We start from the raw sequence: 27,269 nt of genomic DNA, 5'->3' as shown, positions 1-27,269 counted from the left end.
ACAGCTCACAGCAACCTCCAACTCCGGGGCTTAAGTGATTCTCTTGCCTCAGCCTCCCAAGTAGCTGGGATTACAGGTGCCCGCCACAATGCCTGGCTATTTTTTGGTTGCAGTTGTCACTGCAGTTGTTTGGCAGGCCTGGGCTAGATTCAAACCTGCTGGCTCTGATGTATGTGGCTGGCACCTTAGCTGCTTGAGCTACGGGTGCCGAGCCAATTTTTCCATGTTTTGCGGAGACAGGATCTTGCTCTTGCTTAGGCTGGTCTCCAACTCCCATAATCCTCCTGCCTCAAGCCTCCCAAAGTGCTATGATTCCAAGTGTGAGCCAGCATGCCTGGCCTAAAATTACTTCCAAATTATTATTTTTTGGTTTAAAAAAGCAACTCAAAAGACTTACCACTAAACAGCTTTCTAAGGAGTCTATGGAAAAAAGAAGGTGGTGTTCAAATTAACCAAGGCCAGTTCTACCCAGTTGCTCAAGGGGCAGACGATTGTAGGAGGAGCAGAGAAACATTAAAACCTTAAACGATGACAAGGATGAACCAGCATCTTTCTTTCCTATTCCTTTCACTTAAAAACTCCAGCTACCTTATCCCTTATTAGCCCATGCTCAGATAATTGTACTTAATTAAAAATACCAATGAATAGCTTTACTTACTGGTTAGGAAGTTGTCCAAATGGATGCCGGCGTAAACATAAATAGCTGTCTGAATTCAGCAACACTGAAGACCATATAATGCTTTATTCACTGACCACAATGTAAAAAAGGTACAGAATGGTTTATGGTTTAACTGTCTTTTATGTTTTTAATGACAGTATCATTTCATTGTTTGGTTTTGTAGCATACTTAAAAATATAAACTATTACATTTAGAAAACAAAGCAATAAAATAAAATTTCTGTTATGTACCAATTATGGTACATTTTTGTACCATATGTACCAATTTTTGTACCATATGTACCAAATTATGTACCAATTTTTCCTTTTTAAAATAATAGAGACAGGGTCTTGCTTATGTTGCCCAAGCCAGTCTTTAAGTCCTGGACTCAAGCAACCTCCTACCTCAGCTTCTAAGAGTTTTGGGATTACAGGCGTGAGTCACCACGTTCAGGCTACAGTCTTGTGTTGTAATTGTCCTAAACAGTCCATCCCATGTTCTAGGCATTGTCATGGGACTGAGGAGACAAGACAAAAACAGGCGCTTTCAAGGTGTCTACAGTGTCGCTAGAGAAAGGTCTGTAAACAAATAATCACTGTCCAGTGTTGTCAGTGCAATGCTGACAGCAGAGCGTCTCAGATACTTGGATATGCGGATAGACAGTAAGGCCAGGGAGGCTTCCTCCCAAGGAGGCATTCCCTGAAGCAAGTCTCAAAGGAAGAATTTCCCAAGCACAGCAGAAGAAAGCCATTCCAGACACAGAACTGGGTGGTAGGTGGCCAGGCTCCCCAAGGAGGTCAGTGCTGATGAGGTGTAAAGACCAGAAGGGTGGTAGAGAAGTGGGCAGAGTTAAGCAAGGGGCCAGATTACGGAATTAGACACACTAAGGAGCTTCAACATTTAAGTATAGAAGTGCTACTAAAGGGTCTTATTGCATGGGAGGGACAGGATTTTATCTCCATTTTTATTAGACAACAGAACTGAGAAACAGGCATGGAGACCACCATCACCGCCTGGACGGGACGTGACCAAGGCTGACCGAGGGCAGGGGGAATCTGCCGGAGAAGGACACAGCCAGAGATTCCTAGGTTTTCTTGACTCGTAGGACCCTGAGTGTCTCAGTAATTTTTTCACTGCACCCCAAGGCCAACCCCCCGCAAAGTTAAGTAGTTTGGTCCAACAACTTAATAAGTACTTGTGCCCTGTCACCTTGGTATCCACTGGGCCCTACTCAACCCCGACGCTGCAACCAGACTCAACAGCATCGTCCTTATTTCCTCTTCTACAGTGATTTTTGTGGGGTGCTTGCTTTTCATCACAGGGACTGCTGAAAACACAACTCCACAAAGACAGGAAATCATCAAAAGAAATGGAACGGTCTGATGTGGAAATCAGAAACTACCTCAGCTCGTTGTTTGTGGAATGCCTGATGACAGATATCACCATGTTCCCTTAAAAAATAAAAAATAACCTGCAATGCCCTGGGAAGCCTCAGTTTGGGAATCATGGCTATCAGCCATATTTAGGAGGTAATAATTGAAAACTGACTGGATGTAGGGAGATAAATGGTAACAGAAGAATCAGAGAGATCTCCCAGATCCCACTAGGACTGTCTAGGCGGGTGGCAGAGCCAGCAGGTGGCAAGAACCAACAGGGGGAGCACGACAGTCAGCCTGCAAATTCTCCAGGGGGACAAAAGGACCAACAATTTCAAGTCTTTGCTCTTATCTACAAATATTCAAGAATAATCTTGCTTCACAGTTTCAGAATTTTATGAATAAATGAAACCTCATACCCAGAGATTTCTCGGAGCTAAGAGGAACATCCTTAAACTCTACCACATAAATGTTTAACAAGTCTCACTGCTGCAAGCTGCTCAGTTTTAAAGAAAGTGGTGTTCAGCCACCTTCTCTTTACCCAACACTTTTGAAGCAAAGTTAATTGCTAAACATTTTAAATACTATTATGCAGGTGTCGATTCTTCCTGTTATTGGCTCCTTGCTACATGTGAAAATGAGAAAGGCAACATATTCCATTCTGTGGCTGTCAAAAGTGTAAGGGAAGGTTTTAATGAACGGATGGAGGAGAATAGGTTAAATTAAAAGCTCCAATTGGACACATCTATAAAACTACTCCGGATGTCTTATATTAATGCTCTGTGTTAATCCTATCGTGGATAATCTAACATCGACTGTTTTGCCCCTTTAAGCTTCTGTGACCAAATGTGGCCCTGAACCACCCACGCTACAGCTATGGGAGTGTAATTCCGAGGTGTTGGGTGATGAGTGGTTAGGATAAATACATTCACTAAGCACTTGAAGCAACAACTCTCTTTCTGGGCAAGAAGCTGTCACAGTTTGACTCAAGTGGGCTCCAAATGTTAGTTAACACCAGCAGCGCAGAATCATAAACATCCTCTCCAGCCCCTGAAGGGCAGGTGTCCAGGGTTAGCACTCTTAATCAGTACCTTGGAAAAGCCTCACCCTCAAAAGACTGAAGGACCTCCATGATGGGAGAGGCAGAGTCAGTAATCATTGAAAAGAGCTCAACCATCAACACTAGGAAGCAGTATGGACCCCAAAAAGAAACTTTCAACAAATTCCTGCAGCACTCAGCTTCTAACACATGAAGCTATCTCACCAGAAGCCAACAGATAATTAAATTTAAAATGGGGGAGAACTTCCTGAAAAGTAACCAAGAGTGCTCACCAAGACACTTGAAAGGTATGACAATGTGACTCTTGCACTGCTTTTTCTCCCTCCGGCACCAATTGTCAACACTGACTGGCTGGTTTGCTTCCATCACGTTTGTGATCTGTAGCTCTGGATACATCTGTTAAGGAAGAGAAAAACACACACATAAACAGATCTGCAGATGGACATTCACCTACAAGAAAAGATAAGTGTCTAAGTTTACTCAGACTCTACCCTTATCTGACATAAACCTAAAGTTCAAAAAACAAACAAAAGAAGTTACACTCTGCTATTCCTGGTTCTAGCTGAAGTCATCAACTAAAAAGATTCTTTTGACAGGTTAGATTTGGGAACACTTGCATGCATTTTCTTTTAAAAACGATCTTGCACCAGATGCAGGTGGATTGCCTGAGCTCACCAGTTGGACACCAGCCTGAGCCAGAGTGAAACCCTGTCTCTAAAAAATAGCCAGGTATGTGGCAGGTGCCTATAGTCCCAGCTACTAGGGAGGCTAAGGCACTTGAGCCCAAGAGTTTGAGATTGCTGTGAGCTATGATGCTATAGCACTCTACCAAGGGCGACAAAGTGAGACTCTGTCTCAAAATAATAAATAAATAAATAATTAAGCTCAACCGGCTAAGGCGCCAGCCACGTACACCTAAGGTGGCAGGTTTGAATCCCCAGCCTGGACCGGCCAAACAACAATGACGGCTGCTACCAAAAAATAGCTGGGCGTTGTGGCGGGCGCCTGTGGTCCCAGCTACTTGGGAGGCTGAGGCAGGAGACTCGCTTGAGCCCGGGAGTTGGAGGTTGCTGTGAGCTGTAATGCCATGGCACTCTATACCCAGGGGGACAGCTTGAGGCTCTGTCTCAAAAAAAAAATAAAAATAAAAACTAAAATAAAATAAAAAGGCTCGTGCATTTAAGGACAAGCAAAAGCAGCGAGATTTTAGTCCCTAACAAATCCATTAGCTGTTTGCTTGTAGGGTATGCATAACTCTGAGTTTATGAAGTAAAACAAGAGGCCAAGTCTCCAGAAATGCCATTAATTATTAGAACAACATCTGACCTATATATTTGTCTTGGTAACAAATTATATCATATTTTTTTTCTTTTTGACCCAAAGTTGAATCAGACCTAAGATGATCATTTATAATACTGGTGGCTTTCTATTAGCAAGCAGAAAACACAGCACACAGACTTGTTTTACATCCCACCTCCCCAGGGCAAGCGGGAGACAGAGAACTGGGTCGTGCTTCGCTGGTCCCTGCCAAGGAACGGAGAGCTCACAGTAACACAGGCAAAGCCTCTGGGAGGTGTCAGTCACACCACACATTTAGAAACAAAAGGCCTGGTCTTAGGTCAAAAGAGAAGAATGACAGAATATCTATTTCTAAGGTAAAAAGGTTCAACCCTGACCCAGAAAAAAAGGGGTTTTAACTTTCTGGCAACACTCTTACCTCCTGACAATACTGGAGAACTTCTTCTTTTGTTCCAAAGCAGGTCTTGGTACCTGCTGGGTCAGGTTCCCATTTCCCAGTCTGGATGTTCACATGCATATTCAACTTCCCACAAAACATTGCAATCTGAGGCTCAGCAACAGCAAATCCTGTTCCAGCATTGGCCGCAAGAGCCTACAAGGAGGAAAAAAAACTCAGGTTTACTCCAGAAAGACTGGCACAAAGCCACAGGCGGTCACTCAGTGGTGCTGTGACAAAACCCATCTTCCTCAAGTCTTCACTTTTACTGCTTTTATGTTGATAAACAAACCCTATTCCTAGGAGTTGGACCAGAATTAAAAATAATATTTGGACATATGTAAACAAAATGAAAGTTCAAGAGGAAATGTAGCCCCCACCCCACATCCAGGGCACTTTTAACTTGGAGACCTGTAACCCAAATGCAGGCTGCTCCGGGACAAGCAAATCGACATTCCCTTCCTTCTCGGACAGATTATGAACGTAAGCATCAATACTTGTTGGATAGCCGGGAGAAAGCTAATTTGGAACTAAAATGTTGCCAATACCTGTAAGGGCTGAAAAACATCTCAATTAAATCCAATAAACAATTAATACTTTTATTAAGTAAAGGTATTAATTGATTATTAAAGCCCTGCTGTGACAAGTAATTACTTATTAAAGCAGAAAGCTCTGTAACTGCGTATGAAGCTACAGACTGATGTGAAATCTTGCTTCCGTATCAGTAGAAAGGAACTCACACTTATAGGTAATACTCTAATGGTGCTTCATTCAAACAAAATCATTAAAAGGTATACAAGATATACAAGACAAAAGTGCTGAATTTTCACACTGAGTTCAAGATGTGTACCAAAAGGACATGCTTCTTTTGTGATCCACGCCTCGGGACTATAGATGGCTACAAACTTGGATTCTGGGGAGGGAAAAAATTGGTATATGCAGAGATTGAGTCAAAGAAGGCCTTAAGACACCTTTGTGTACCAAAATCAGCACCCTCCCTAAATTCTTTGCTTCCTACTTCAAAAATCTGGATAGGAGCAAATGAAGAAAACCCAAGAAGGAAAGATGAATGTGTGTGTGAGAAAGCCAAATGCACGGGGAAAGGGCCGTGGGTCCTGAACCCGTCACCAGGGACCACCACACTCATCCGAGAGATTCCGAGCAACGTCTCCTCAGTGTGACGGCCTCGTACATTTTAACATTAAAGACAGCTACTAGATGCACAGGTTTTCAGGTGTGGTATCTAATGTTTCAGAAGTACAGGGTAGGAGAAGGAACTATTTATCCCTCAGATTCCAAAAGTGAACACAGGTAAGAGACCATGTCAGTTAGTTCCATGAGCTCACGCGAGCCACAGCTCAGGAGTGGGCGAGTTGAGTGCAGGCAGCCATTTATCAGCACCAAATATTACGTTCCACATGGTACTCATTATGGTTGTTGGCCAGAAGACCACAAGAGTTCCAACTGTAAAAACGTTCAGTTTATGAGTCAACCACGGAGGTCAACACATCAGCGGCAAGTGCGTTTGATCTCTGAGCCGAGAGGGTCAGCACTGCCTTCCCCAAAGAGAATCTAAAATACCAGAGGTTAAAGCAACAGGGGGGGCAGCTGAGCGGCCACAGATCCTCACACCAGCTACCACCAGGAAAGAGCAGAGTGGCTGGAACCAGTCCAGACAGCTAATATGCTGTAGTGATTCACTTTTGAGTTCAGAAAGATTAATCCTTGTGGTCATAAGAGACTCTCAAGAAGGTATCATCTGAAATATAACAAGCCTCTGTGGACCTCGTCTAGGAGTCAGCTAATCAAACACACTCCAGCCCTACTCAGGATGATTTTTCTGTAATGTCTGTACTTCTTTGCTTTGAAAATGCTCTCATTTAATGCGGTCTCCATTTCCTTAAGCACACTCCGTGCCTTGATCCATTACATCAACATATAAATCAATCCATTTCCTAATCTAACATGTTGCAAATGGTATTTCACTGCCAAGTCAGCACTTCTGCTATCCTGTGAACCCGGAATCCTCTAGAAAAGAAATTAATGCTCCGTGTGTTGGCACTTAAGCTGGTCCTGTGATCTATGCACATGGCAGCATTTTTAAGGCTCTGAAAACAAATTGCATCAATTGCTTTCCTAGCCCAGTGCTTCCATTTTACTTAATAATTCATTCTCAATAAGAAATTTCATTTTATTAATTTGGCTTGGGGAAGAGTTTATCTATCCAACGACAGAAATTCAACTTGGTAAAATGTGCTTCAAGCAACTTGGTTGAAAAACTGAAATGGCTTAAAGCAATAAATACACAAATCTAAATCAATCCAAACCTGAACCTGCTTTAAATCAGGGCCTTTGATTATCACTCAAGAGACGTAACTACTAGAGCTGCCTACACCTCCCTCCCTCCACCGAGCTGCTCAGGACCACGGCTGCTCCACCAGCGCCAAAGCATCTGTGTACAGCTGGGTATCTCTCTCCTCACTGAAGGTGCTGCCTCAGGATCAACTCCGGCTCCAGGGCTTGGAACATTCTCCAAAATGCAGGGTGTGACCCTACTACTGGGAGAATTGTGTGTGTTCGTGGACGGAAAGGTGCTGCCTTATTGACAAACAGAATTCCCGTCTCACCCTGCAAAGGCAAGTGGACACAGCTCTATTCTAACAAAACTAAACTGGCCCATCCAATTACCACCTACACACTAAGTGGATAGCAAAAGGTACAACACTCTTACTCAAAGACTTTTTTCTTAAAGAAAAAGATGACAATGTATTAAAGATCAAAAGATCCTATATCCTTTTTTCATTCTTGTTTGTTCTAGCGCTGAATGGTACTTCATGATTCACAAATTAAAACTTAAATCTGTGCCCACGATCCTTTGCCAAAGATTTCCTTAACCAAAGTGAAAAAAAATCCTATTCTTAGCATACTTTCAAGGTATCTTCTCCAAGATATTTATTAGCTACAAAAGGGAGGAAAAATACTTTAGAATGGAGGCACCCATCAAACACCAGTGTTAATCTCACCAGCTAGGAAGACATTTCAGAGTGCTGATCAGGAAAGACCAAGGGACTACTACAGATGGGAAAAGCCTAAGCAGAAACAACAAGGGAACACAGTGTGGGAGCCTGAACAGGATCTGGCAATAGGCAAAGGACTTTAGTGGGGAAAATGGAGCTTTTATTCAAATAAGGTAAGTTGCTTAATAGTATCATGCCAGTGCAAATTTCCTGGGTTTGATAATTGCATTCTGGTTTATGTAAGATGTTTCTTTTTTTTTTTTTTTTTTGAGACAGAGTCTCACTCTGTCACCCTGGGTAGAGTGCCATGGCGTCATCATGAGATAGGACCCAGGAAGGGTGATGTCTAGGCAAACAGAGGTCTTCTCAAGGAGACCCCAAGTATACACCTGAAGCATTCCCCTCCCGCCCGCCCTGGGACCTGAAAATTTCCACTTCTGTGAAATCTTGTAGTTCTGTGGGGGCTGGAACAGCTTCTCCAGGTTGATTCAAACAGACCAATGAGAAAGGTCCCCGTGGATTGGAACTTATTGACTGGAGATAAAAAGAGAAAGGCCAAGCCAGTTGGGGATCCTGGCCATTTTGAGTTCTATGCCATTGCTGAAATAAAGCCCTTCCTCTTTTAAACATGGTGTTTGGGTGCTCTTTCTCCATGCGCCCTGTCTTCCTTCAACAATCATAGCTCACAGCAACCTCAACTCTTGGGCTCAAGAGATCCTCTTGTCTCAGCCTCCAAGTAGCTGGGACTACAGGCGTGCATGACGCCCGGCTAGTTTTTCTATTTTAAGTAGAGACAAGGTCTGGCTATTGCTCAACCTGGTCTCAAACTGCTGAGTTCAGGTGATCCTCCCACCTTGGCCCCCCAGAGTGTTAGGATTACAGGTTGAACCACCATGCCCAACTGGTTTATGTAAAAAGTCAACATTAAGGGAAATAAGATAAGGGAATATGGAGAACTAATTTTCTTTAGTATTTTTGCAACTTTTTTTTTTAAGTCTAAAAGTTAGTTCAAACTAAAGTGTTTTTGTTTTAAATCCTGTTCATTCTGTGCCTGGATTTCAACCTAGAGTACATGGTTGTACTCTTAAGAGTCTATTTGGACATGTGTAGGTAGGGCAACTAGCTAGTATAATCAGAGCACGGTCAATACCTAAACAGCGTTATCATTTATCCCAAGCCCCACATGTACACACATTAAATTCTGTTGCTCTGCAGTGGGAGGACTATCACATTTCTGACCCAGAGCCTAATATGTAAGAAATCCCCTGTGTGTTACTGAGAAAGAGTAACTGTAATTTGGAATCTTCTACCCTATCTTTCTCAGCAGCAGAGAAATGAAGCTTTGAATTTTAAGATACCACACTTCAAACCATTATTTAATAAAATAGCAGGATTCTTGTTAAGCATCTTCCCGTTTTAGCACCAAAATGAGAAAACCTGTTCTTAACAGTGACAGTTTGCATTACACCAACAGAAAATTCTTGGCCTTTTTTTTAACATTTGAACTTAATTCTAATTAAAAACTGGTGCTTTAGCTGTGGGGGGACTCCAAGTGTAAAAGTCCATTATTCTTACACTGACATAAACCATAGGAGTGACTTACACAATAACACCTGCTTTTATTAGAGCTTTAAATCTTAGAACATAAATGAGGCTACCATTTCCAAAACTGAAAACGGTTTAGGCTGTCTCCAAGGTTTTTATAGGAACATGGCAATCTGTCCATCTGGAATACACTGAGAAGGATCCCAGCTCCACAGTTTAATAGACGTCTGTCTCTTAATGAGTCTGAGATGAGAACTAAGAGTCTTTCATAAAGGAGATTATTGAAAATATACAAATAACTTTTACATAAAAAGCAACGATGCAGAACAGTATTTACAATCATAAAATTCTCAAGTGGACAGATTCTTCACCAGTCCCTGTTTTTCTTTCCAACCGCTCATTATCAAATAGGAAGTCTAAGAAATTTATTTCCAGGGTCTAGAGACACAAGGGACTGGCCTTGGCTGCACTAGTATCCTCAGGAGAAGGCTAAGAGCATGGCTTTGAGACACAGACAAACCACAACTGAGCTCCACCCCCATCACTGACTGGCTGTGCCACCTGGCAGGTCAGGTCACCTCCCTGGGCCTCAGTTTCCTCATCTATAAAGTTATGACAGCCAGCATCATGCTGCTTTGAGGTTTAAAGTGTTTGTTACACAGACCAGCTCTTCAGAACACTGGGGGCTATTATTATCATCAGGCCCTAATTTCTTTATCTATAAAACAGGGCTACTAACGTCGCTATTCCACTCAGCCTGTTGTGGGGATTAAATTAAGGTAATGCACAGAGGCAGTACTGCCCAGAGTGAGCATACGAACATTAGCATCACTGTCGACCGACTGGCTCCAGAGGGCTGCGACTCCGCAGACTGGGAGCTGAAATCGAGGGGGCACAAAGGAGGAGTGCATCAGGCCCCACACGACTCACCAACCTTCCCAAATCCAGGGTGGCGTGAAATAAGTTTAAAAGAGTGCACGTTTCAGGGTGGAGCCATGTGGCTCAAAGGAGTAGGGCGACGGCCCCATATGCTGGAGGTGGCAGGTTTAAACCCGGCCCCAGCCAAAAACTGCAAAAAAAAAAAAAAAATGCATGTTTCTTCTCCACCTGTTAAATAGGGACATGCATAAGGCAGGCTGCTCCATATTATGTGGGAATTGACTCATCCAATGTTTGCATGACTTTAATACCACCTTACCATTTAAAAGAAAACTGCCAGGAGTTGCTGGCTCCTGGCTCTGGTCCAGCTTCCGGGGCTGGGAAGTGAGGTCAAGATGAATCTGCAGTTACGTGTTAAATTACTAAGACACTTCTGTGCCCAAAAGAGCACTATGTGAGTTATTTCTATAAATTTGTTTTCTTGATGAACACTCCCCTATCTAGTAGGCTATGTGACCTCATGGAAGTTACTTAATTTCTTGGGTGCTAACCCAGAGTTTAGTTATTATAATAAAGGAGACACCTCCAATATTAACTTTGGACTCTGATTTACACTACACAGAGAGAACTCTATTTTCCTAAAATGCCTAATGCATAATAAACATGGCTTGAAAACAAATACATCTTCCTTACTGAATCAGAACTCACTGTGACTCCACAGCAAAGCACTTATTTGTCACACTTTGCAAGGCACGCTAACTTTAGAGGTCAGGAAGCCAGGAGGCCTGAGTATTAACACAAGATGATCTAAATTGTGTGAACTTGGGCTTAACCTTTAAACTCATTAGCCAACTAGGTGGTTATTTATTTAAGGGTGTGCTAAATAGCAAGTGCAAGGTTTGGAGGGTGGAGGGAGTGTATAAAGATGTGTCTCCTAAACCTCAGAAGAGTTTGAAATGATTTCAAGTAACAAACACCCAGAAGTACTACTGATTAAACATTAATAATGAAATATATTCATTGTAAATCATTCTTATTGATTCACAGATAGAAATAACACAAATGATGAAAGGTTTTCTGTAGAAGGTCCAAGCACAGACCCGGCAATCCACTCTCAGGTGTCCCTACTGTAGGTGACATCTATTTCATATGCATTAAGTCAATCATTAGAAATTAGTAATTTTAAGCATATTTTGAGTATTTCATGTACTTATAATAGATTATACTTCTTTGTAAAATACTGTCCTCTTCCTGCTATCTCATTAAAAAAAGTAATAGTTTCTTCAAGCTATCCCATTAAACTAAATACTCAACTCAGTGATTTTACCAAGGGTGAGAAACTACCCAACATGTCAGCTTTGGCTGAGACGCTATATAACTGACTTTAAGAGGTTCAATCACAAGCATGAACAGCCAGTGTCATAAGTGGGAAATATATATTCTACTAGATTTTTTTCCTTTAACATATATGTGACTAAAGAAAACAAATCCATGCAACTAAAAACAAACATTCCTTTATATATATATATGTATATATATATAAAAAACATTCCTTTATATATATTTATAAAACATTCCTTTTTTAATATATAATACTGGAAGGTTTTCACCAGTGTTTTAAAATAGGGGTCCCTAACATCCAGTAGGGGGTTAATAGGGTCAACAAAAGGTTTTTGAATGTCCTGAAAAATAAGAAACCCAAGAAAGGGGTAATGCGAGATGGTGTGTGGGCACGAAGCTGCGTGATGCACAGGCCGCTAACTGCCCTCTATGAAGGACTGTCCTGAATTTTAGTATCACCTTCTATCTTTTGTTATTAAGATGCTTTTCATAAAATGGCAATAATAAACAGGTAGTAGGTAAAAAATAATCTTCTTGCATTCTTTCTTTTTTTTTTTTTTTTAAGAGAGTCTCACTTGTCACCCTCGGCAGACTGCCAGGGTGTCACAGCTCACAGCAACCTCAAACTCTTGGGCTCAAACGATTCTCTTGTCTCAGCCTCCCCAGTAGATGGGACTACAGGCGCCCCCCACAACACCCAGCTATTTTTAGAGACAGGGTCTTGCTCTTGCTCAGGTAGGTCTCAAACTCCTGAGCTCAGGCAATCCACCTGCTTCAGCCTCCCAGAGTGCTGGGAGTACAGGCCTGAGCCATTGTACCCGGCCTTCTTGCATTACTAAGCATTAACAATCTTATCAAAACCGTTTTTCTTAGTTTTATTATTCCATGAAAACCAAATATTGGAAATCAGTATTTTTAGGGTTCTGCTATGTTGAAAGGCAAGAAATTCGTGAGTGAAGAACCCAAATCTTTGCTTACACCTAGAAAATGTGACAGTTTATCAAAATGATTCTCACAGGACATGAAAGAGAAAAGTCACATTTTATTTTATTTTATTTATTTATTTTTTTTTTTTGAGACAGAGTCTCACTTTATCGCCCTCGGTAGAGTGCTGTGTCATCACAGCTCACTGCAATATCCAGCTCTTGAGCTTAGGTGATTCTCCTGCCTCAGCCTCCGGAGTAGCTGGGACTACAGGCACCCACCACAACGCCTGGCTATTTTTTTGTTGCAGTTTAGCCAGGGCCGAGTTCGAACCCGCCACCCTCGGTATATGGGGCTGACGCCCTACTCACTGAGCCACAGGTGCCGCCCCAAAAGTCACATTTTAAATACAAATTTCCACACAGCTCTTCTGCTAAACATTTTACTAGGTACAAGCAATATTCAGATATTAATATGGATGTAACAAATCATTTTAATTTCTAATACCCATTAAAACTAAGAAAATAACAAAAATATGAAAGTGCTCCACCGTCTCCAAGTTCAAAGCAAGTTAAAGGACATCTTTCCTATGATTTATGTGGCATTTAAATTTAAAAGTAAATACAGACTGTATTATCAGCTTACACCAGATCTGCTTGCAGACAATAATTCTTCCTGTCTTGGACCCATGCCCGTGTGCATTATTGTAATTATCAGCAATTTAAAAAAATAAAGTAATTCAAGTAAAGCCACTAGTCAGTATGTTTACTGCTTGCTGCACTGGCCATTAATTACTACCCTTCCTGGGTTCAAGCCACCTAACTACTAAATAAATGCATAAAGGATAGCAGGAAAAGCTATGCCCAAGTAAAAAGAATGAATAAAAAATATGTAAACGTCTGTGTGTGAGCACCTCGGAGCGCACCCCTCCTCAGCAGTGAAGGGTCCCACAGCACTTCTGCTCTATTTGTCAGGTGGTTATGGGAAGCCCTCCAGGATCTTATCTCTCCACCCAGCACTTAAGTCAGAACCCACTGTGCTTCTGCCCCAAGAGATTTAGAGGCACTAGCATGGCCTACAAGGCCCACAACCTGCAACCCCTGCCTCACTCCAGGACCCTCTTCAGGGCAGCACACAAGCCAGGGCTGTCCAACTCAAGGCTCTCTACCCAGCACCCCCTCTCTGCTCTCCCCGGAGCAAGCTTGGTCTCCCCTTCAGGACACTGCTCCAACAGGCATCCTCTGGGAGGACTTCTCCCCCAAGCCACTCCAGGTCCTCCTGCTCCCCTATAGTCTGAAACTACCTTGCTGGCTTCCTTCCTTGAGTGTCCACCTCCCACCATTAGAATCCAATTTCCCTGGCCGGGCGCCATGGCTCAAACCTGTAATCCTAGCACTTTAGGAGGCCAAGGCGGGAAGATCTCTTGAGCTCAGGAGTTCCAGACTAGCATGAGCAAGAGCAAGGCCTCAACTTTATTAAAACTATGAAAAAACTACCCAGGTATTGAGGCAGGCTCCTATAGTCCCAGATACTCAGGAGGCTGAGGCAAGAGGACCTCTTGAGCCCCAGAGTTTGAGGCTGCCCTTAGCTAGGCTCATGCTACCACACTCTAGGCTGGGCAACAGAGTGAGACTCTGTCTCAAAAAAATAAAAAGATTAAAAAGAAAAAAATTCAAGTCCCTCAAGGGAGAGACCTCATCTCTCCTTCCAGCCCTGTACCTGGGAACAGTGCCTAGATTGGAATGTAGTAATCATTTATACCCAACTAAGTGACTGACTCTGAAGCCTGTGCTCTTGGGTTTTTCAAGACATTAGATTAGCTAAACTAATGTTAATCAGCAGAATTCACTTAGTACCGATTTCTAAATTAACACTGCGCTAAGTCTTCATACAAGCAAATGATGAAGAAAAAACTTACTCAACATGGCAAGCTTCAATTTTTTTAATTCCTGACTCTGTGTACACAGTTTGAAAAGACACCCAGTGGGTATGAGGCTGGAATACACGAGAAGAACAGGTCCTCCCACCCCAAAGCAGCTTCTCAGAGGCAGCACCTCCACGGCTCAGTCAGACCTTAAACGTGCTGATTACCTTCACGTTTTCTAAATACACGTCTTATTTCTGTATCTTCAGTGCAGATATTATCCATCAATTTTCTATTAGAAAAATTTTAAACTCCTAAACCACTACCCCTACACCAGGGATTTTCAACCAGGGTGTCATGGGGATCTTAAGTGTGCTGCAAAAATTTTTAAAGATCACTAATTCAGTTATTTTCAAAATAACTTCAAAGCACAGTATAACTTTTTTTAGTTTTTTTTGATCAACATAACTTAAGTGTGCTGCGGAAGTGTAATACAGGTTCCGAGTGTGCCTGGAGATAGAAAAGGTTGAAAAACACGGCCCTATACCCATCCACCCACTTGCCCTGCTGGTCAAATCAATACTTCCTATTTCATTACAACATAAAAGAGTTCTGTGATTACAATTCCTTTCTGAAGCATCTGCTTCCCCTGAGAGTAACTGCATCTTGTATCTGCTTGGTCTCACGAAACTCTCTGAAACTGTCAGTAAAGAGCCGTGACTCCCTCTGGAGCAGTCACCTGCCCTGGGTTTTCTGCGTTTCACTTCCTCCTTCCCCAGCCTCCACTCTCTCTGCCCCTGCACCCCTCACCTGTCATGAAAATTCTCCCTCACCTTCCTTTAGTCTCCTGACTGCATTTTCCCCTTTCTTGACATACTTCCAGTTTTAGTGGCTCATAGCACCTCATAGTTTCCTAAGAGAGTGTGCACGGTAAACATCAAACATGAGAGGTCTCAAAAAAGTTTGTACATACACATTTTATTGATAGTTTGGACGAGGACTAGATTATAGGCTGGAAATGATTTCCCTCAGAATTTAAGGTCTTCTGGCTTCCAGCTTTGCTGCTGACAAATCCAAAGCCAGTCTGACTCTCCAAGTCCTCTGCGCAGGTCTGTTTTTCCCTACATGGATGCAAATTCTAAGATCTTCCCAACTCTGGTATTCTGACATTTCAACAAAACGTCTCGTGGTGTGGTCTTCTCACACTCACCACCTGAGCCTGCAGCGGGCCGCGTCAGCCAGACACAGTGTTTCCACCACTGCTTCTGAAATTCTCATTACTATTGTTTCATAGGTATAATGTCCTCTCTTCTTAGATGTAAATATTAAAAACTTATCTTTGGCTATGTGTCTTCAAAGTTTCTCCCTGTTTTGTTCCTATTCCAGGCAATCCTGAAATGTTTGGTGATCCTAAGACATATAATTCATGTTTAAGAAGAAAACGCTAAAAAGCTGGTTGGAAGTTTTCCATCCTAAATAGGACTCCTCAATAGTGAGTGGCCTTCACCTCTGGGGCCTAACCAGGGAGACTTTTCACTCTGCAAGCCCTCTGCCTTCTGCTGGGCCTGCTGCCCCTGAGTAAACCTCCAGTCTCTTTCTGGACTGCTGGATGGGGAGGGGTACTCAGGAGTGTTGTCTCTATGGGCTAGACTGGCTGAGGCCTCTTAAATATTTAAAGCTAGTGACACAGGCAGTGTCTGCGGCTCAAAAGGGTAGGGCACCAGCTCCATATGCCAGAGGTGGCGGGTCCAAACCTAGCCCTGGCCAAAAAACAAACCAAAAATAAAATAAAAAAAATAAATAAATAAAGCTAGTGACACAGAGAAGATGATATTTTCTTTTCCTGGAAAACTTCTCTGGAGCAAGTGTGAGGACATGGTGTTGCTCTAAGAACCACACTACGTCCTTCAAGTCCACATGCCTGGATGACGGTCACTGCTAACTCACAGGAGGCCAAAGACCTCGGTCCCACCAAGGAGAGCCAGGCACTTCCCAGAGATCCATCTTCAGAGGTCTCTTACTCCTAATTCCAGCAACTTCTCAGGAAAACTCTGATGTTTCCACACCAGTGCTTGCAGCCTTCCCTGAGCACTGATTTTCTTTTTATTTATTTTTATTTTTATTTTTTTGAGACAGAGCCTCAAGCTGTCACCCTGGGTAGAGTGCCATGGCTTCACTGCTCACAGCAACCTCCAACCCCTGGGCTCAAGCGAGTCTCCTGCCTCAGCCTCCCAAGTAGCTGGGACCACAGGCGCCCGCCACAATGCCCGGCTATTTTTTTTTGGTTGCAGCCATTATTGTTGTTTGGAGGGTCCGGGCTGGATTCGAACCCGCCACCTTATGTGTATGTGGCTAGCGTCTTAGCTGCTTGAGCCACAGGCACCGAGCCAGCACTGATTTTCTTAAAAATACATCTAACTGGTTTTTCTTCCCTGGAACAATCAAACCATCCTTTCCTTCCTTTGATGACTTCCAGACCTAGTTTAACCAATTACTATGAATGTGTAACATGACATTTTAAATGGAACTCAGAGGTCCCATAAAAGCAAATCAATAAAAGGTAGACAAGAACATGGCAATCACTGCAAATTCCAAACTATTATTAATGGACTGGGTGAAAAAATAGCAAGCATCTTGCTAAATTCATTCTATGTAGTCACAAATAGTCTTTATTCTTTATTTTAATATATCATTACAACTCACAACTATATATACACCACTTCAACAATTCTTAGAAATTCAGCCAATGAGAACAGAATTGGTCTGAGAACATCAATGACCAAACCGACAGCGAGAGTTTAGTCGTTCTCCTCAGTGTTTAAGTAGATATGGAAACTTGCCTAGTATACACACTTCTACAAAAGTCCCTCATTTTCCAGATGTCCAGTTCTAGGATAAATCAAAACTAGGTCACCAGGAACCCTTCATAGCCGGACAGGAAAAGTAACAATTCAGCTATTAAAACTACCTGGTAATTTAGTACCAAAGACAAATCTGGGTAATCCATACTGCTTTGTACTAGAATAATTCTCTTTTACTTCCTATATCCCAGGTGCCCCAGCCTCAGCCTCCCTCAGGGAAACCATAGGTTTCTTCACCAGCCTGCCAATTTTAGGGGAACAATTATTAAGAAATTTAGTGAATGGTGGTAGGCGCCTATAGTTCCAGCTACTTGGGAGGCTGAGGCAAAAGAATTGCTTAAGCCCAAGAGTTTGAGGTTGCTGTGAGCTGTGACACCACAGCACTCTAAAAAGTGACAAAGTGAGGCTGTCTCAAACAAACAAAACATTCAGCGAATGAGTATTTGCAACTTATTTCTAATATACATATACATATATATATAGAGAGAGAGAGAGAGAGACAGGGTCACTTTGTTACCCTCCATAGCATGCTGTAGCATCACAGCTCACAGCAACCTCCAATTCTTGGGCTCAAGTGATTCTCTTACCTCAGCCTTCCAAGCAGCTGGGACTACAGGTGCTCCCTGGCTATTGTTAGAGATGAAGTCTCAAGCTGGCTCAGGTTGGTCTGGAACTTGTAAGCTCAGGCGATCCATCCACCTTGGCCTCCCAGAAGACTAGGATTATAGGTGTGAGCCACTGCACCCACCTTCATTGCTAATACTTAATGTCAGGAGGAAAGCAGGGTGAATTATTCTACAAAAGATACCCAATGTTCACATTAGGTTAAAGTGACTTCTTCAGCCCTATGAAAATGCTAGTTTTAAACATTTTCAAAAGTATGTAAGAATCAGTTACCTATATAACATCACAAGAGCCACATTTCAGTAATATTTAACATGATATTATTTTACTTAGCCAACAATGAACTCTCCCTACACTGGTATAAAATGACATAATGTTAATTTTATTTTTGTAAGATAATCTTTTACTTTTCTAAGCACTTCTTTATTTACACATAAATCTGCTTTCTTCTAAATATTTTCTCCCATAAAACTCCAAAATTGCTAAATACTGATATAGCACTATCTAAAAAAACACTCTCCACACATTACCAACCAAGAAGAATAAGAAAGATGATATACCCATTATCACTTTCTTACTAATATTTACAGAAGAAACTCAAACTCACAGAGTTTGTGCTACATGTAATTTTCTTTTCCTCCCTTCCTTCTTTCTTTGGAGACCATCTCCCTCTGTGGCCCTGGGTGGAGTGCTATGCTGGAGCAACCTCAAACTCTTGGGCTCAAGTGATCCTCTTGCCTCAGCCTCCTGAGTAGCTGGACTACAGGCGCCTGCTACAACACAGGTTTGATTTTTCTATTTTTAGTAGAGATGGGTCTCACTCTTGTTCAGGCTGGCTTTAACTCCTATGTTCTGGTGCTCCTCCCGTCTCAGCCTTCCAGAATGCTAGGATTCAGGTGTGAGCCACGGCGCCCGCCCTACGTTTAATTTTCTAAAGCATTTTGGAGACAGATATAAACGCTGCTCACATAAAATGAGACCACTATAGGGATATTTTAATGAGCCCATTTGTTTAACCAAGATTGGCACTGGATAGATGTGCCTTATACGTCCTTATCTAGGCCAATTTCAGCTCCTTCACTTACTCCACATACACACATAAAACTACATGTAATGGTTCTGCTTGGCTGACAGCTTATCAGGTTTGAGTCTGTACTTTGTATTTAATCTTTTAAAAGCAATACTTAAAATACTCTAATCTGATTTTAATCTGTCCTGAATACTACTCCAACTGTTTAAAAACAGTACTAACCAACATTCGGTTTCAATGACTCAGATAAATTCACAAGATTAATCTTTCAAAACGATAGCCCAGCAGGATATTTTGTTGACGTGGATCCTGAGGAAGCTATACAAGTCTCAAATATCATTTTTCTAATATCTGCTGAGAGAGAGAGGGGAAAAGTTGCCTAACGAAAAACATTCATTCACGTAACATTGAGCAGAAATCCTCTTCAAAAGCGGGTAAAGGGGCAGGGTGGAGTTTAATCAACCAACCAAAGAAGACTGTTATACAACACGGTTTCTGGCCCACTTAAAAACTCTCAGGGACATTCAATGTGAATTTCAAGAGATCATTTCAAACCAACTTTCTCTTTTCCTCCTTTTCAACAAGGGTCAAAAACTCCACTGCCTCTACATAACAGAGAAGAGCAGGGGCAGATGAGGGTGTGAGACAGCAAACGCCACCCAGTCTCAGCCTCCCTCAGGGAAACCACAGGTCTCTGCCCTGGCTGCCAGATCTTCTAATTTCTTCAAAATCCAGAGAGAAAGGCCAGATGTAGTGGCATGTCATCTCGGCAAGGCCAAGAAAGAAGTGTCACTTGTGATGGGGAGTTTAAGACCCCATCTCTACAAAAAAATTAAAAATTAACTGGGCGTGGTAGTGCATCTGCAGGGAGGAGGGTCACCTGAGCCTACGCTCTGAGGCTGCAGGGAGCTGTGATTACACCACTGCACTCTAGCCTAGGCAACGATGTGAGACCCCATCTCTTGAAATTCATTTTTTGAAACTGGAATATTTGGGATTATGGGTTTTCCAACTTTCTTATGCATTTTGAATATAAATCCCTTATCAGATACAAGGTCTGCAAACATTTCCTCCCATTCTGTAGGTTGGTCTTCCACTTTATTGACTATTTCCTTTGCTGTGGAAGTTTTGTAGTTTGATGTAGTTTGTTTTGTTTTGAGACAGTGTGTGGCTCTGTTGCCCTGGAGAAAAATGCAGTGGCATCATCATAACTTACTGCATCCTCAACTGCTGGTTCAAGCCATCCTCCTGCCTCAGCCTCTGGAGGAGAAAGGGACTATGAGAACCCGCTACCTCGCCCCGCTAGTTTTTCTATTTAGTAGAAAGAGGCTCTCTCTCTTGCTCAGGTTGGTTTCAAAACTCCCCATCTCAAGCAATCCACTCTCCTCAGCCTCCCAGAGTGTTGGGATTACAGGTATGAGCCACCGTGACCCGCCTGATGTAGTCCTAGTTGTCTAATTTTGCTTTTGTTGCTTATGATTCTAGTTTCACATCAAGAAGTTACTGCCAAGCCCAATGTTATGAAGCTTTCCCCCATGTCTTCATCTAGGAATTTTACAGTTCTAGGTCTTCTGTTTAAATCTTTAATCCATTTTGAGTTGAGATCTTTGTGGTGTGAGATAATGGTCTCACTTCACTCTTTGACGTGTGAATATCCTGCCTCCCCATCCTCTTCTGATGAAGAGATGCACATGGCAGGTTGATTTCTGGATGCTCTGCTTGGGTGCACTGCTGTGTATGCCAGTACTATACAGTCTCAGTTACTATGCCTTCCATTAATTTGTTTCTCTTTAAATTTCTTTCATCAGTGATTTGTAGGTTTCAGTGTATATATCTTTCACTTTCTCTGTTATATTTATACATATGTATTTTATTCTTTTTGATTCTCTCTTTTGCGGTTTTGGCCGGGCTGGGTTTGAACCCACCATCTCTGACATATGGGGCTGGTGCCCTACTCCTTTGATCTTTTTGATTCTCATAAATGGCATTGGTTTCTTAATTTCCTTTTCAGATAGTCCACTGTTAGTGTATAGAAACATAACCAATTTTTATATCTTGGTTTTGTATCCTGCAGCCTTTACCTATTTATTAGTTCCAACAGTTACCCTGTGGCGTCTTTAGGATTTCTGTGTACAAGATTATGTCACTGGCAAACAGATCATTTCACTTTTTCCTTTCTGCTTTGTTTACCTTTTATTTCTTTGGCTTGCCTAATTGTTCTGGCCAGGACTTCCAGCAGTATGTTGAGAATGACATTCTTGCTGTGTTCTGATCTTAGAGGAAAGATCAACTTTTCACCACTGAGTGTATTGTTGGCTGTGAGCTTGTGATAATATGGCCTTACTATATTAGGTTACATTCTTTCTTATGTAACTTGTTGAGAGTTCTATCATGAAATGTTGAATTTTTTTCAATTTTTTTCCTCCACCTGTTGAGGCAATCATACGATTTTTGTCCTCAGTTTCACTGTCAAAGCCATTCAAGTGAGAGTTTGTTACTGGGCTATTTCTGTATATCTGTCTTTACACCAGTATCACCCTGTTTGTATCACCCCAGTAGTTTTCTGGGAGCACATGTCTTCCAACTTTATTCTTTTTTTTTTCTTTTTAGACAGGGTCTTGCTCTGTCATCTAGGCAGGCGTGCAATGGCATGATCATAGCTCACTGCAGCCCAAATTCCTAGGATCCCGCGATGCTCTCGCCTTAGGCTCCCAAGTAGGTGGAACTACAGGCATGCTACTGCATCCAGCTAATTTTTTTATTTTGCAGACGTAGGGTCTCACTATGTTGCCCAGGCTGGTCTCAAACTCCTGGCCTCAAGTAGTTGGCCCACTTTGGCTTCCCAAAGCACTGAGATTACAGGCTTGAGTCACTGTACTCCATCTCATCTGGTCAAAATTGTTTCCTAATTTTCCTTTTTATTTCTTTTTAGACCCACATGTTCTTTAAGAATACATTGTTGTGTTGGGCACAGCGGCTCACCTGTGATCCCAGTACACATTCACAGTAGCCAAAGGGTGGAAACAACCCAAACTCCACAAACAGATGAATGGATGATGTACAGGCCAACATTCCTGATGAATATAAATGCAAAAATCCTCAACAAGACAGCACCAACTAACTCAGAGATAGATCAGGTGGCATTTACCCTGGGGGTGCAAGGACGGTTCTATATAAGCAAATAAATGACACTGAGCCCACTATCTGTTCACCTAAGTTTAAAGAATATAACTTAGAGGGTGGCGCCTGTGGCTCAAAGGAGTAAGGTGCTGCATATACCAGAGGTGGTGGGTTCAAACCCGGCCCCAGCCAAAAAACCTGCAATAAATAAATAAATAACTTGGAAAAACACCAAAAATAAAGCACCAATTCCATCACCATGGGCTTATTGATAACATAAGCACTTTTCAGGCCAGGTGTGGTGGCTCATGCCTGTAATCCTAGCACTCTGGGAGGCCGAGGCAGGAGGACTGCTTGAGCTCAGGAGTTTGAGACCAGCCTGAGCAAAAGTGAGACCCCATCTCTACTAAAAATAGAAAAAGTGAGGCAAGAGGATCACTTGAGCCCATGAGTTTGAGGTTGCTGTGAACTATGATGCCACAGCCCTCTACCCAGAGTGACAGCTTAAAATTCTGTCTCCAAAAAAAAACCAGGCCCTTTTCCATTTCCCCCCCCCTCATTCTTATAAAATGAGGACAAAATGGGGTAAAATAGTCTAACAGTTGCAATACTGACTGGGAGGCAACATTCTTATGCAATAACTTAAAATGTAACAAAGCCCAACGTAGTGAAGGCCAAATAAAATACAAAGACAACTCACAACCACATATCCTCAGCTGCAGGGCATATACTGGTATCACAGTGAAGAGGGTTGACAAGTTAATTTAAAAGAAGAAAATTCACCAAACACCTTACACCCAAAAATCATAGTGTAAACTAAAATTAATGGCATTCTGTCAATTACAAATTTCATTAAAATAATTAACTTTAAAGATGTATAGAGTTTGGCTGTGCACGGTGGCTCATGCTTATAATCCTAGCACTAAGGGAGGCCAAGGCAGGAGGACTGCTTGAGCCCAGGAATTTAAGGTTACGAGAAGCTATGATGATGCCAACTGCCCTCCAGCCTGGGAAACAGAACAAGATCCTGTGTCAATCAAATAAATAATGACAGAAAATTTTAAAAATAAGTAAAAGATAAAAGTTTATGGTATTTGAGGACTGGAAAACTTATCATTGTTATTTAAGATGATAATACCAACCATAGTAATCTACAGATTCAATCTAGTACCCATCAAATCATCATAAAAACTGGAAAACTCATCTTAAAATGCGTATGAAATCTTAGTCTTAAAATGTTTATGCAACAGTTGAAGTGCCCAAATCCAAATTCAAGGTATGACTGGCTATTTAGAAGATAGACACTGCACATTTAAAATTGCAAGGAGTTAAAAAGCCCCAAATCATGAGGGGTGACTCCATTAAAAGTGATGTTATAAATATTTAATGGTCTGGAAGGTTATTCAATATGCTAAATGGAAGGAAAATGGTTTATGAACAAATAAGGGGGATCTACTCTTTGAGAAGTAAACAAAGATGTACAGAAAGCAAAACTGGAAAAACAAAATTTTTTATTTGAATGATAAATGGTGGTTAATTTTTACCCCACCCATATTTTCTAAGTATTTCATAATGACTTAGAGAACATGAAGATTTGGAGCTGACACCCCAAAGCAGACTGAACTTAGAAGACTAAACGATAAACTAATAAGACCGTAGACCCTGGGGCTCAGCTTCCAATCCTGCCAGTCCAGGAAACCACAGCAAGATCCTGCTGCATCCTCCCGCTCCAGGCAGAAGCAACCAAAAACTGGTCTCTGGAGCATAATATTATTCTAGACCTCAAATAAATTGATAAGCATTTGTATAAATAAAATTTCTGGCACATGATCAAACATAATCTGAGAAACAAGTAGACAAAATCGCATAATACCGACAGAAACACACAATAGGAAAAGATCCACACTGGAGTACACACAGACTTCTTCAAACTAGTTGTATGTTCAATGACACAAAAGACAAGCTTGAGAATTTCAAAACATGGTTTGTATAGTGTTGTGGGTTTAAAATAAAATTCACAGTTTTTATTTAAAATAACAATGGCTTAAAAGTTGAAAAGGGAAGGTACAGAGAGTTAAGGTGTTCTAAGGCCCTCAAAGTAATAAATTGATAAGTGAACAATATTGAAATTTCTAAAACAACCACTAAAGAAATAGTAAAAGGCTATGTAAACTAAAAACAAAATCCTAAGCCTCCACTGAGTGAACCTTGAAACTGAGTTGCTAGCCACGAGTAAAGCTACAACTGTGCTTGTGCACATTTTCTCTTTGCATAAATATTCATGACTCCTCCCATAGGATGTTAAATCTGTGTATTTAGCCACCCTACTCCGTATAAAATCCTGTTCCCATTGTCCCTTGCCCCATCTGTCCCTGGCTTGTGCCTGGGCGCCCTATTTCCCAGCCTGTTGCAATGGCCACTACAGGCTAAAACTTCATGAGAAATAAAGCTCTCCTTTTCCCAAGTTATAAACCTGGTTATTTTGTTTAGTTAATTATATAAATATGTTCCAAAGTAATAAGAAGGAAAAGCAGAAAAATAACCAATTCCAAAGAGGGAATGAAACTGGCAGAACAAACAAAAAGCATTAAATCAGAAAGTAGATGAAAGCCCGAGCATATCGGTAGTTGCATTAAATGTAAATGGACTGAATATTCCAATTAAAAGATAAAGACTGTCTAGTAAGTTAAAAAACAAACGTATCTGAAATACAAGAATGGAAGTATTAGATGAAGTATCGATACAGGCAAAAATATCTCTGGAGATAAAGAAGGAATCTAGAACTCAGAGGTTCACCTCTTCAGGAAGAGATAATAAATCTACATTTGCATACAGCAGATAAACAGATCTCTGTTCACAGAAAAAATGATTCCTTTAAATAAATGCATTATAATAAAAAAGAAGGCAGAAAAAAACAACTGAGTTAGGCAACCATCTCAAATCATTTGAGAGTAACAAATTATACCTGTGGTAAGGAGAAAAAAGGCAATAATAATGTACAGAAATAAATTGAAAATAAACATACAACAGAGAAGATCAACAAAGCTCAGAGTTGATTATTTGAAAAAACACCTGGCAAGACGGAGTAAAAAAGAAAAAGAAAAAAAGCTGGGGGAAATGATTACAGGTTCTACTAACATTACAAAGACTAAAGGAATTTATTATTAAGAACTGTAATCAACCAAACAATATCAATTAAAAAAACACATACTATACCAAAGAAACTACCAAAACTGACAAAAAGATCTGAATAACCCCATAATTAGTAAATACAGTGAATCCAAACCTTACCACAAAGAAAATTCCAGATGGATTCACCAATGAATTTTTTTCAAGCTTTTAAGAAAAAGATAATGCCAATCTTAAAAATCCTAGAAAGTAGTTCAGAAGGCAGTGTTCCCCCCCCCAAACTTTTACGAGGCCAGCAACTCAGAAATCAAGACCTAACAAAGATATTATGAAAATAGAAGAAATTATAGGTCAAACTTACTTTTGAGCACAGAGGCAAAACTCTTAAACAAAATTTTAGCCAACCAAATCCAAAAAACCAACCAACCAACCAACCAACCAACCAAGTTTGGTCCTTTACAGGAGTACGAAGTTGCTTACATACTGTACTGTCAGAATTGAAGAAAAAAATCGTATGATCCTCTTAGTTCAGGAAAAAAGGTGTTTGAAAAAATTCAACATTCATTCATAATAAGACCTTTAGCAAACTGAGAACATAAGAGCTCTTCCTTATCTGACAAAAAAGTCTGATATCTACAAAAAAAATGCAAGTATCATGTAAATGGCAAAAAGTTCCTCTCAGAGAGGAGCTGTATAAAGATTATTCTATCTATTACCACTTCTATTGAACATTTTATTAGAGTCCTAGCCAGTGCAGTAAAGCAAGGAAAAGAAATTAAAGTTACTAAGAATGAAAGAAAAGAAAAAAAGCTATCCCAACTCGCAGAATATATTCAGAAAATTTCAAAGTTACAGATAAATTATTAGAATTAGTATACAGCCTGGTTCCTGGGTACAAGATCAATGTGAAAAGTATCAACTGCACTTCTATAACCACACAAACTATTTACAAAAGCATAAAAAGATCAAATAGCTGTGAATAAATCTAACAAAAGATACACAAGATCTCTATGCAGAAATCTATAAAACACTGAAAGTAATTAAAGAGGACCTAAATAAAAGTACATGCCTTGTTCCCAGACTGGAAAACTCAGTATTAGAAAAATGTCACTTCTTCTCAACTGAACTACTTAATGTAATGCCAATCAACATTTCGACACCCAAAAAAACACTACTAAAGACAAACAAGGTAGAAAGGCTTGATCTAGTAGGTATAAAACCTCATTACAAAGTACAGTAAGACAATGTGGACCTGGTGCACAGATAAACAAAGAGATGAGCAGAACAAAAGAGCGAACCCAGAAATAGATTCACAACGAAGGTGGCAGGGCAGAGCAGAGCAGAAGGGAAAGGATGACCTTGACAAATGGTTCAGGCTGGAGATACACATGGGAAAACTGAGAAGGGAAAGACCCCTGCCCTACTTCACAGCTACACAGACGTCCAGGTAAATTACAGCTCCAAATAGGAAAGTGGGAAAGATAGGGAGACACTAATAAAAAGAAATTTACAAGCAAAGGGGAAACATTAAGAAACACCTTAAACAAGAGCAAACAGCAGCCAACTGGGAATTCCACAGATACATACTCTGGCCCGCCAAGATGACGTCCAATCTTTGGCCTCTACTAGCTCCCTTTTTAGAAAGGGTTAAGACTATCCATTTTACTAGTGTTGGGGACTTACATAGATTATGTACCCAAAGGAGTCTGTTTTTCTCTCTTTATCCATTAAAATCACCCAAGGAGCTTTTGAAATTGAGCATCCCAGATGTACATGAATGAGAATCTCTGGGGTGGGGCCTAGAAATCATAGGCAAGTGCATTCCGCAGGGTAAAAACCACCATCCGCGTCTGTTTTCACTACTGCACTGTTTAGCACTTAACACAGAACCAAATAACCATAAATGCTAATAGGATGTATAAAAAATGAAAAGTCAGCCAGCTCCCCATTCTTCATCTTTTAGAAACAGATTACAGTTATGTTTTAAAAGCTTTTATTAAAAAAAAGACATGGGGCTCGGCGCCTATAGCTCAACCGGCTAAGGCGCCAGCCACGTACACCTAAGGTGGTGGGTTCGAATCCCCAGCCCGGACCCGCCAAACAACA

The 27,269-nt window shown here is 41.2% G+C and overlaps 1 protein-coding gene across 4 annotated transcripts in view; it reads right to left on the bottom strand.

Moving 5' to 3' along the window:
* APLP2 (amyloid beta precursor like protein 2) overlaps positions 1 to 27,269 on the bottom strand; it is a 65,081-nt gene that overhangs the window by 32,205 nt on the left and 5,607 nt on the right. For all 4 annotated transcript variants that reach the window (XM_003795908.2, XM_003795906.2, XM_023516782.1 and 1 more), the window contains exons 2-3: positions 4,812 to 4,985; positions 3,367 to 3,490 (exon numbers count right to left, since the gene is read on the bottom strand). In XM_003795908.2, the coding sequence (XP_003795956.1) occupies positions 3,367 to 3,490; positions 4,812 to 4,985 (298 nt within the window). The remainder of the gene's footprint in view (positions 1 to 3,366; positions 3,491 to 4,811; positions 4,986 to 27,269) is intronic.

The sequence above is a fragment of the Otolemur garnettii genome, unplaced genomic scaffold, assembly GCF_000181295.1.
Source record: "Otolemur garnettii isolate 467f Iridium unplaced genomic scaffold, OtoGar3 scaffold00097, whole genome shotgun sequence".
In the NCBI taxonomy this organism is placed as follows: domain Eukaryota; kingdom Metazoa; phylum Chordata; class Mammalia; order Primates; family Galagidae; genus Otolemur; species Otolemur garnettii.
Note: the sequence above shows the minus strand (reverse complement) of the source record. Positions and strands in the feature narration are given on the sequence as shown.